Consider the following 12,454-nt stretch of genomic DNA (forward strand, 5'->3'; position numbering starts at 1 on the left):
AGTTTTAAAATGACGTTCAGTCGCATACTACAATATTTAGACTATCTGCTAGAAAAAGAACGCAGCTACTTTTTAGAGTAACCATCCCGAACAGTCAAACAATACCAAAAAATCCCCTTATATATAATCACACTACCCAGTAATTGTAAATCGTGCATTTTCTTTCTCTAGAAACGAGTTCTTGAAACAACTAGCTCACAGACTACGATACGTACTCAAAATAAAATTCCTTCAGTTTTAAAATGACGTTCAGTCGCATACTACAATATTTAGACTATCTGCTAGAAAAAGAACGCAGCTACTTTTTAGAGTAACCATCCCGAACAGTCAAACAATACCAAAAAATCCCCTTATACACCACCCAAAAATCGTAAATCGTGCGCGCAGCAACTACGCCTTGGCCACGCGAGAAAGGGTTGAAAATGTGCGAGAGAGAGAGAGAGAGAGAGAGAGAGAGAGAGAGAGAGAGAGAGAGAGAGAGAAAGAGAGAAGGGGTGAGTTGCGCAATGGCAGGGTCGCGCACGACTCCTCCGGATCCTTGGCGTCCCTGTTGTTCGCGTTTGCGGAGGAGGGGTTGCGCCTAGCTGGTGACTCCGTGACCCAGTTTCCCCCTCGACGAGAATCGCGCTTCGGATTCGTACGCGAGCCATGGTAATCGAGGCAGCCACCGGAACAACCACCGCCTCGGTGGTGGCTGGAAACCGTCGGTCGCGTTCCTCCGCGTACCGCGACGTCATCATCTCGTCGACGATCGCGTCGTCCTTCGACCACCGCTCTCCTCTACCACCGCCACCAACCGTTCTTCCCACCTCCGCTTCCCTCGACGAACAACACACGCCCGAGATCGGGGGACTCTCTCTCAGAGCTCCTCTCCGCGCTTGCTGTTGCCATTCGACGGAGACCTCGTCGATATGCGTCGCGTCCTCCTCGCCAGCTGTTCGAACCGCCTCGAGATAGTCGTCTTCTCGATGTAGTCGCTTCGTCTCGTCCACCGAATCGTTGTTGCTCTCGTTCAACGACCTTTCTCGACACCGAGCCGAGCCGAGCCGAGTCGCCGGCCAATTGTCCATTCTAAAGTTATCACGTTATTCCGTGGACGACCGCCTCCTGTTTCACCGCGCGATGAACACGCTGAGGAGTAAAAGACGTTGAGGAACACTTCGACGGACTTCGACGACTTGGTTGTTGGTGTTGGCCGTTGCTTTCCATGGATAGACCGATAGATCGTCGCAGGACTTCCGGATGTGTTTGAGGATCTCGTATCGGTTTATCGAAATTTTCTTGGGCAGCGTTCAGGTAGTGTCTCCCCTCATGGTACATGCTTCTTTTGTTCTGTTCTGCGTTTCAGACTCTTGTAATCTTGTGTATATATATATATATATATATATATATACACATCGACGAAACGATCCGCTCGCATTTTCATTCTAATTTTCGAATCAAAGACGAGTTATCTATCATTCTTTCTTTCTTTCTTTTTGTTTTTCTTTTTTTGGGTTTGTTATGATTATTCGAGCACGAGGCAAGTATGAAGTTATTAGCAAGATCCTGTTGCATTTTTATCGTTGATTCTTTGTTTCATTGTTATGGTTATTATTATGGTAATGATCGATTGTTTTTAGCGGTCTGTCTATCGCTTGCACGAGACGCGAGGCTTAATGGACTCGTCCTGTGCGGCCGTCCTTGTCACGTTTCTGCTCCATTTGGGTTGTCCTGATTCATAGATAATCGAATCACGACGCGCTCTGCCTCCTACTTTCTTCGCCCGTTCCCTCTCGCATGGCCTAATAATTTCTCCGACGTTTCCCCTGAAGAATCAAGAAGGCCTTGCCTTCGCTTTTCCCTTTTTTTTACACTCTCTCTGATCAACCTTGCACTTCCAAGAGCAGCCTGTTCGTCTCCTCTGCATCTTGCTTCCAGCCTGTTGACAACGTTTGTTCATCCAAGACGATTGAATTCGTCACATGGTTCGAAAATACATATTTTCTTCCCGAAAGAAACTTTTCTTCACAGCTTCTATTGCAGTCCAGCCTGTTGAAAATGGTATTCATCCTACTTTTGTCACGTAGGTCGAAAATATGTATTTTTCTCTCCCTATTTTTTTCAAAAAAAGAAAAATTTTTCATGATGCTTCTGCATTCGTCTCTGGCTTATTCATTTCGAAATCAAAATTTGTCACATGAAAAATATATATTTCGTCAGGTCAGAAATTATTATATTTCTTTTCCCCTATTTTTTTTTTCAGAAGAAAAAATTTTCTCCACCTCTTGCATTCGTCTGTAGCCTGTTGGAAATATTGCTCGTCCATAATTATGTTGTTACACAGTTCGAATATACTCAGTTACGCATATCCCAGGTGGTTTCTATTTCTTCGAAGAATTTTTCCATCTCGCATGTTTATTTTGAACCTGTTGCCAAATGCTACTCGTTCGAAACTTTGTCACGTAGATCGAGAGCATGTATTTTCCTTCTCTTATCCTTTCCTCGTCTCCTACGTTTATTTCTAGCCTAGTCGAGAGATCCTAACCCGTTATCGATCGAGAATTTCTTTTTCTCTTCTTGTAAAAAGTGTAAAAATAGATCAAAAATAATGCAAATTTTGGTTTCAATCCTCCGAGTGTTTCAAACGTCTAGAAATTTAATCCTCTTGCGCTGGGAATGACGTGCCACGCACGTCGAGAATTTTTTGTCCCAAAATTGCAATAGTTCCTTCAGTTTTAAGTATTAACCTAGGCAAAACAAATAATAAATTCATTAATAATTTCTACCCAGTGATATCATAGCGACGAGTTTAAAAGGAAAGCGACGAATTATTGTGTACGGGTTTGGTCACTCGTTATGGTCCGCAATCAGTTGCCAGCGCAAGAGGTTAACCAAACTGGGGTTGTTTGCCCCAAAATTGCAATATCTCCTCAGTCTTAAGTATATTTACGTATTTTTAAATATATTTAATATATTTGAGTTAATATATATTTAATTTAAGTTATATATAATTTAATTTGAGTTAATATATATTTATTTTAAGTTATATATAAAATTAAGTTAATGTATATTTAAATATATTTAAGTTTTAAGTATATTTTAAATATAATCTCAGACAAAACAAATAATGAATTTGTCACTTATTAATAATTTCTATCCAGTGTGTGATATCGTACCGACGAGTTCAAAAGGAAAGCGACGAATTGTGTACGGGTTTGGTCACTCGTTACGGTCCGCAAACAGTTGCCAGCGCAAGTGGTTAATGCCAAACGAGGAGCGTGTAACAAATTAAGAGTGGATTCGTCTTTTGATACCTGATCTGTTCAATATATCGCAATCTATCATTTTCTTCCTTAACTTCCTTTTAGTAAGGACAATTATTCTTTCATTGATCATAAGATTATAGGTACAGTTCTGTAATGAAGACGATATTCAATATTCGAAACACTGTTAAATAATAATTGAAATGATTTAATCAAGATAGATATAAAACGATATATGGATATAGATATAAATATAAATATATATAGGTATATTGTACTATACTATATTATATTATACAATATTATTATATATTATATTGTACAATATAGTATATTATAATATAGTATAATATATCTATATATATATTTATATTTGTACACAATTATTATAATATAAATATATAATATAATATATAATAATACATAATAATACAATAATTATGATATAAATATATAATAATATAATAATTATAATATAAGTAAATAATAATACAATAATTATGATATAAATATATAATAATATAATAATTATTATATTATATTACAATAATATAATTATAATATAAATATATAATAATATCATAATTATAATATAATAATACGATATAATCGCACGATGCAACGTCTCTTTCAATACTTTTTTCCTAGCCTGATCGATGACGTTCACACACTCTGATTTTACATAATAATTCGAAATAATCTGGCTCTCTCTTGTAATTAATTCATCGCAAAGACCATTAATCCGATACTCGCGCAGATTCTCGTATTTTCCATAATAATTGTCTACGCACATCCAATTTCTACGGGTTATCTAATCGATTTATCTGAATCTCTTCCCTCCCCTCCCGATTCCGCCACCCTTGAAAACACTGTACGCTATAGTTGACGTACTCACACACATACACACACACCACTGTATACATACATATAGAGAGATATCTAGCAGATAAGGTTCATGCTTCGGTTCGCATGGCTTCCAGCGATTGTTTCCGTCAAAACGTTCTCCAGATAAATTTTCCCTGCGCCCCGAGAGAAATTGGTGACCTCGTATTCGATTTAACCGCCGATCGATCTCACCCCTACCAAACCAATCGTCCCCCCCCTCCCCCCCCCCAAACCATTTTCGAATTTCACGTCTCAGCTTCTGTCGATACCTACCACCGTCGAATATAATGTTTAACATAATTTTGTGTCTCTGACTTTCGTAAGACACGACACGGACAAGTGTGTTATGGGGAGTCGAGTTCAGAGTTTGAGAGGGAGGAAGAATTAATCGATGATCGATTAATGATTACCGAAGTTCCGACTTTAGTTGTTTTCGTCGTAAATAAGGTTGATTAGGTTTGTTGTAACTAGGCATACCGGTCGTGTAGAGTAACATGTTTTATTTATCGTTGAATCTTTTAATTATGAAGCTTCGTTGCAATTTAAATGAAATTACTAGTCAGATTCGATGTGATAACTAACGATTGACAATTGACGATTATACAACTGTTGATCGATTAGATCAGACTTTGCCGATTTTTCAACGATCTATTTCCTTTAACGAACGACCTTCGCGGTTAATTCTGTTGTGACCGATCGATGAATCAATCCACCCTTAAGTTAACTAATTAAATTAATTTCCTTTAATTTCGCAACTGTCGAGCAGAAGCTATTGCATTTGTTTGTTTTATCGATTAAATTAATATATCGACGATTGTTTTTGTTAATCGCGAACACTGATGAGTCGATCGAAATGAAAATTTTTCATCTCTAGAGAATCTAGAAATTAGAACAGCAACAACAGTCGGCTTGAATTTCAAAAATAATGAAATAATGAGATACATAATATTTATTAAATTTCGAATTGTATCAGTTATCAGTATTTGATTGTTGAATGAAATCACCAGTGTTTAATGACGAACGAGGCGCACGTAACGAATTGAGAATTAAATTTGACAAATTAATAACACATTCGTCTTGCAATTTTTAGTATATGTTTATTCAATACACTGTAACGTGTCGACCTTTGATAACTAAAATAATTATCTGAAGTATCGCAGACTATCTTTACTTTAATACAGATCAAACTCTCAGAGAGTTAATAAATACTCAAAGAGTTAATAAACTTAATGGTAATATAGGTCATATTTTAAAAGTGAATTTTATAAGTTATAAATCACAATCTACGATTTATTGTTAACTGGCAAATAAGAGTACAAGAAGATTTTTATTGCGTAGTTATCATGAGACTATCTACGAGTTCAGAGAGTTGCAATTATTTCGCACTGTCGAGCAGAAGTTATTGCAGTTGTTTATTTATTTATTTATTTATTTATTTATGCAGAAGCAAGTTTAAATAGTAATCGTTTAAAGTGCACGTTTAAAGTCGTTTATAAATATCAGATGGCCGTATGAACGTGATCTCGCGTTGTTTTTTTATTTAAAAAATGAGGAGAGAATAAGTGAATAGAGAATAATCCAAAAAGTGTGCCAGATAATCGATGACTATATTGGTGAGCTTAGAAAGAAATTTACGAGGTCTACAAGATAAAAATAACGAATCTGTTTTTTCATCGATAATACGGTAGACAGATTATCATATACAGAGTGTGCCAACAGTTTCTTTTCACCTATGTTTTTTTTTTTCTTTTTTTCAATAAAACATCGAAATAAACGAAAAAACTAATTTTATTGATTTTAAATTAAATTTAAGTTCAAACACGATCTTCTCATTGCGTTTTAAAAATTGTTTCTTTCAAATGTTGAAAGAAAATTATTTATTATTGAATTTTTATTTATTTATTAATAATAATATTAATAAATTAATAATATTAATAAATTATTATGTTTGTTAATAATATTTATTTCATTTATTTATTAATAATATTTATTATTAAATTTATTCATTTATCAGTAGAGGAAGTGATTTTTGCCCCACCCTGTATATGGTAATTTTGTCTCGCAAAATTGTAACTTTAAATATTGACAATTCAATTTTTTTTTTTTATGTACAAAGGAATATATTATACAAAATATATTCTCTTTCTATATAAAATATACCTTTCTATATAAAATATTCTCTTTCTATATAAAATATACCTTTTATACAAAGGTATATTTTATATACTATATTTATATTTTGTACTATATTTATTAGGGTATATTTTATATACCCTATAAATATAGTAAAGGTATACCTTAATAAATGTTATCCTATAGTTTTATATACCCTAATAAATATAGTAAAGGTATACTTTATATTCTATAAAGGTATATTTTGTAAAGGTATATTTAATATACTATATTTTATATTTATATACTATAAAGATATATTTAGTATATTTTATATACCATATTTTATATTTATATACTATAAAGATGTATTTAGTATATTTTATATACTAATAAATATAGTAAAAGTATATTTTATATACTATATTTATATTTTGTACTATATTTATTATATTTATGTTTTGTATACCATAAAAGGTATATTTTCTACATAAAATATACCTTTATAAACAAAAATATACCTTTTATACAATTTTATAGAAAGTTATATATCTAAAAATTAGTTTTATTTCATAAACGAATGAAAAATTGTAAAAAAAACGAGATGAGAAGTTGCGCGAGACGAAAAATGTAAAGGAGAGATACCGATGGACCAGAATTATGTCAGATGATAATAGTCGCAATTACAGAGATTTAGACAGAGCCTGTGAGTTGGATCGGCAATAAAATCGGGGTTTAAATAAGCGTAAGGCAACGATCGTTTGCCAGATACCAGCGGGGAGAGAGAGAGAGAGAGAGAGAGAGAGAAAGAGAGAACAGTGCTCGACTGGTACATATAGGCTAGCCCTGATGTTTGCCTCGACGTTGCCAAAAAATACAATGACCCAAATAAGACAAGTTGCACTCGTTCGTCGATACTACTCCCCGCATCGCGAGCTCTTTTCCTCTGAAACTGTTTCGTTCAAGTGCACGCTGCTCGCGTGCTTCACCAAACGACAGAGACAGAGCAGAGGAGACGAGAAAAAGAACGAGACTAGAGAATTGTTGCCATGTAAAGATATAGAAGACATGAATTTGTCGTTTTCTTACAAATGCCAGAGATAAAGAGGAAAATCTGATATTAAATAATCTATTATAATAGTAATAATAATCTGATGTTAAATAATCTATTATAACTATAATAATCTGACGTTAAATAATCTATTATAATTATAATAATCTGACGTTAAATAATCTATTATAATAATAATAATCTGACGTTAAATAATCTATTATAATTATAATAATCTGACGTTAAATAATCTATTATAATTATAATAATCTGACGTTAAATAATCTATTATAATTGTAATAATCTAATATTAAATAATCTATTTAATAAATAATTGATAATTTTATTATATAATTAAACTTATCATATTTAAATAATTGATTATTTTCATCTGACATTTAATAATCTATTATCTGATATTAAATAACGTATCAAATGTATATACAGTAATCGGTAAAGTTTTTTTTTTTTTTTTACGTGAGGAACGCGGATAATTGGATTTACAATTTAATACAGGAAACAGGAATAACTTTTGGATAATGGGAGAGAAAAGTTTTTTTCACTCTCTTTGACAAGAATTAAATAAAGGAAAGAACGCGGAATTTTAGATTAAAACTTTCAAACCGAGCGTTTAATTAAACTTTCAAACCGGGTATGTTTGAATGTACAGGGTGGTGGTACAAGCGAGTGGGAAGTAATTCCGTGTGAAAGAGCGAGCAAAAAGAAAGAAATAAAATTTTCTTTTCCGTCGAAGGGAAGATCGAAAATTTTTCAAGTATAATTGTTTTTCTTTCTTCATTTCTTTTTTTTTTTTTTTTAAGTTGCAAAACACGATAAAATAGTTTCAGTTTAATTGTATGTTTAATTTCACGATTCACAGTTTGTGGGATTAAGTTTAATTTTCGTTTTTTTACAAGATAACAAGCGAGAAGATATTTTAAACAAGAGTGGAAGCAAAACAATTAATATAAACAATCTCTTAATCTAAATTTTACTAAAATTAAATTTTACTAGATTCAGTTTAACTAAATTTTCATTTGGAATGAAAGGAAAGTAGGAACGTCGTACCATTGATTTGCAAGTTAAGAAGATCGATTAGAAATTGTACGTTTTTTGTAAAGCTAAAATTGTCGGTTTAATTCCGATGTTTTTAAAATCGACGAAGAGCGATACTGTTGAAAGCGACGGCCATTTCAATTTTATGTTCGTATCCGTTATTCGTAGGTCAGGGCATTGGCGAGCAACGAGACGCAAGCTCACGCTGGGCAAACGAAATAATTGATAGTGCTCTTATAATTGAAAGCCCTGGGCGGCTCTTCTATCGCTTCTCTCGGCGGTTAAAGAGGAAGTCTCTTGTACCAGTTGAAAGGCCGACTTGACTTCCGATTTTTCTTTAAACCGTTTCGAAAGCTTTGCATCATCTCGTGCACGCACGCCGACGTTCAACGCCTGCCTTTGTGGATTTTATCAATCTTATCGAAACGTTTTAACCTCTCTCTCTCTCTCTCTCTCTCCACGTCGAGAATTATTTGTCCCAAAATTGCAATAGTTCCACAGTTTTAAGTATATTTAAGTATAACCCAGGCAAGACAAGTAATAAATTTATTACTGTTCTTAATAATTTCTATCTACAGTGATATCGTACCGACGAATCAAAAAGAAAGCGACGAATTGTTTTATACGGTTTTGGTCACTCGTTATGGTCCGCAATCGGTTACCAGCGCAAGTGGTTAACCTCTTTTTTTTTCTCAAAATTGCAATATTTTCTCAGTTTTAAGAATATTTAAATACATTTAAATTAATATATATTTAATTTTATTTATATATAACATATATAACATTTATATATTATATATGTAAATAACATATAATTTAAGTTAATATATATTTAAATAAATTTAAGTTTTAAGTATATTTTAAGTATATGTAAATATAATCTCAGGCAAAATTAAATAATAAATTTGTTGCTTATTAATCATTTCTATCCAATGATGTCGTACTGACGAGTTCAAAAAAAAAGCGACGAATTATTTAATACGGTTCGGTCACTCGTTATGGTCCGCAATTAGTTACCAGCGCAAGTCGGTTAACCACGTCGAGAATTTTCTGTAAAAAATTTACAACATTTCCTCAGTTTTAAATATATTTAAGTATAACACAGGCAAAACAAATAATTAATTTATTATCTCTTAATAATTTCTATCTACAGTGATATCGTACCGACGAGTTTTTTTTAAAAAAAAAAGCGACGAATTGTTTGATACGGTTTTGGTCACTCGTTATGGTCCGCAATCAGTTGCCAGCGCAAATGGTTAATGTCTACGTTAATGTCATTTGAGACTAACTAACGATTGACAATTGACGATCAAACACTGTTGATCGATTAGATCAGAATCGCCGATTTCTTCGACGATTCATTTTCTTTAACGAACGATTCGATGAATCAATTAAATTAATTTCCTTTAATTAATTTTATTCATCGATTCAAACAATCACCGATTTTCGACTAGGTTCATTCATCGCAAAAACATCGGACCGAACTAAAAATTTTGTTCGATCGACGACCCAAACTCTGCCCGACTCTATCACTGAAACAACTTGATTGTGCTCGTAAATAAGCAAGTTCTCCGTTCACGGCGAGGACGCTGTGGCAACCACCACCATGCTTGGGGTTATCGGTATTTCGTGAAATTTGGCGCCTAGGTGCTTAGGACACATTCCAGAACGGTGATTTAATAGAATGGCGCCATTACTCGGTTCATTGAATCCAATATTTACCAAAGAATTTGTCCTGGCTTGGTGGACGAAATTTGAGGCAAATTGGTGACCCGATGTCGTGGCTCTCCCCTCGTTAGTTAACTTCCATGACACGCGATGATTCATCTTCTAACCGTGTTCCTTCAATTGCCTTCACAGACTGCCTCCACATTCTGCTAACGTTAAACGCAATGCAGCGGAACTCGGGGTCTAAACTGTCGTCGTTCGTACTTACATAATAAGTTTATTCGAATAACACGGTTCCACGGTTCTCATTTCTCTCTGGTGGCATATTATTCTTGACATTACCGCTGAGAAAATATTTTGTCACCGTTGCTTTGGCACAAATCCTTGCCTCTGCGTAATTTTAGAATATTTTCTCCCTCTCTCTCTCTCTCTCTCTCTCTCTCTCTCTCTTTCTTTCTCTCTCTTCTTCTTGTATTACAAATTGGGTCAACCTTCTTTATCCCAAAATTGCAATATTTTCTCAGTTTTAAGTATATTTAAATAATAATTATTAAGTATATTTAAATAATAATTAAATAATAAGATAATAAATTTATCATTTCTTAGCAATTTCTATTCAGTGACATCGTATCGACGAGGTCAAAAAGAAAGCGGCGGATTATTTGTGGTGTACGGGTTTGGTCACTCGTTATGGTCCGCAATCAGTTGCCAGCGCAGAGCGGTTAAATAAACGAGTCGTTCATTTGCCAGATCGATTAGAAAAGAGTAAATAAATCGGCAAAACAATTCTACATTTTTCTTTTTTAAAGTTCATATTGATATAAATGTTGTAGACTGTATGTTAGTACAGACGTGTGTATAGCTTTCATTCAACGATATGCAAAACGCATGAATCCAGTGTTGAAATATTGTTGGCTCTCGAAGTAAATTATTTATTATTCCACAGAGGTGGAGTCAAAGAAGTTTTTCCGGTGTTAATTATCAAGGAAATGTCTTTCAAATGTACAAAATTTAATGTTTCAATTTAAATTAGAATTTGAAGAATTCGAGAATAGTTATCTATGCAATGTTTTATTTTTGCAGACGTGGTTGGAAAAGTGATACCTAAATTAAAATCGACCATTTTCGTTTGACTAAATGTCACCATAAATTTTTCTCTGTTTCGTATATTTTGTATAGAGAGTTTCGCTGCGTGCATTCTGCGGATTTTTGGAATCTTAAATTTCGCAGAGAAATGCATAAAAAAAAATCTGTCTAATAACAGGACTGTTTATATCTATTGATTGATGTATCTAGAATATTAGAAATATCCCAATGAGATTTTATTTTAACACTAGAACTACCGACAGTTGAATTTGACATAGAATTTCCATCAGAGATATTAAAGTGAAGAAAATAGAGAAATTTTATAATACAACAGCGTACACGAGCTCTTATTTATACATTTTACGAGAAGTTATTATTAAATCTTTAAAAATATACTGTTTTATATCTGTAAAAAATCGAACAAAAGTTATAAACTGATCGTTTTAGTAGTTCTGGTGTTAACATTCTCTATGTGTACAGGGTGTTCCATTATTGAAGTGTTTCTGAGAAAACAATGATTTGAATGAAGAAATTTTTTTCTTTATTTCTGACACATATTTTTTTTAACGTAAAGATTTATTATTTATTAAACAATATTAATATTAATATTAATATTAATTTTATTAAATATTTTATATTTATTGGCACCTTCAACATTGGGACATTCAGCGAAATTTCTGAAATCTTAAAGAGAGATTTCTCTAAAGAAATGTCTGTTTGTCAACTTTCTCTTTGATTACGATAATGTATTATCTGTTAATATTCAGTGCGTTGAAAGATGATAGTACGATTGTGAGAATTGATAGAAAATCGTAAAAATTTTTATTGAACGCAGGGATTAGGATGTAATCGAACGGACGATTTCAGTACACCAGTCAGTTCTGGCAGCAACATGAGCAGTATAGCACGGTTTCCAAAGTTGGACGAGTGTGCCCACTTTCATTACGAACATGTTGAACTCAGTTCCTTGGAGGTCAGTTACATTCAGATTAAACTTTAAACTAAACTCAACTTCGTCCGATGATCTTGATTGAAATTCTCTTTTCTAAGCACGTACAGTGTCGATTCGGCTGACTCGAATTGAAAATTATATATTTCAGAACCTTTTTATTTGATATCGTCACTTATCAATTATACCTGTTTTCAAATTTCTCAATTTGGTATTTATTTTGTTACGCTAGATTATCTTTTATGTCAATTAGTACATTCTACTGGGGCAACTGTCCGTATTAGTATGCCTCGATGAAATAAATTATGCAAAAGAACTTGTAAAAAAAAAAAAAAAAATGAACAGAAGGGTTTGTATCTGTCATCGAATTTAATTGAAAAAGATGTTTCTTCTTTCTATTTC

The 12,454-nt window shown here is 33.2% G+C and overlaps 1 protein-coding gene across 3 annotated transcripts in view; it reads left to right on the top strand.

Moving 5' to 3' along the window:
- LOC122534212 (GTPase-activating protein CdGAPr-like) overlaps positions 1 to 12,117 on the top strand; it is a 15,872-nt gene extending 3,755 nt beyond the window's left edge. Inside the window, exons 1-2 of one of the 3 annotated variants that reach the window (XM_043664631.1) lie at positions 1,136 to 1,296; positions 11,939 to 12,117. In XM_043664631.1, coding sequence (XP_043520566.1) covers positions 1,243 to 1,296; positions 11,939 to 12,103 — 219 coding nt within the window. In that variant the 5' untranslated portion in view covers positions 1,136 to 1,242 and the 3' untranslated portion in view covers positions 12,104 to 12,117. Of the gene's footprint in view, positions 1 to 1,135; positions 1,297 to 5,684; positions 5,744 to 11,938 lie in introns of those variants that run through there. The other 2 variants (XM_043664640.1, XR_006307851.1) reach the window with 2 other exon arrangements.
- Positions 12,118 to 12,454: the final 337 nt, after the last annotated feature.

This window comes from Frieseomelitta varia, unplaced genomic scaffold, assembly GCF_011392965.1.
Source record: "Frieseomelitta varia isolate USP_RPSP 00005682 unplaced genomic scaffold, Fvar_1.2 scaffold_147, whole genome shotgun sequence".
In the NCBI taxonomy this organism is placed as follows: Eukaryota; Metazoa; Arthropoda; class Insecta; order Hymenoptera; family Apidae; genus Frieseomelitta; species Frieseomelitta varia.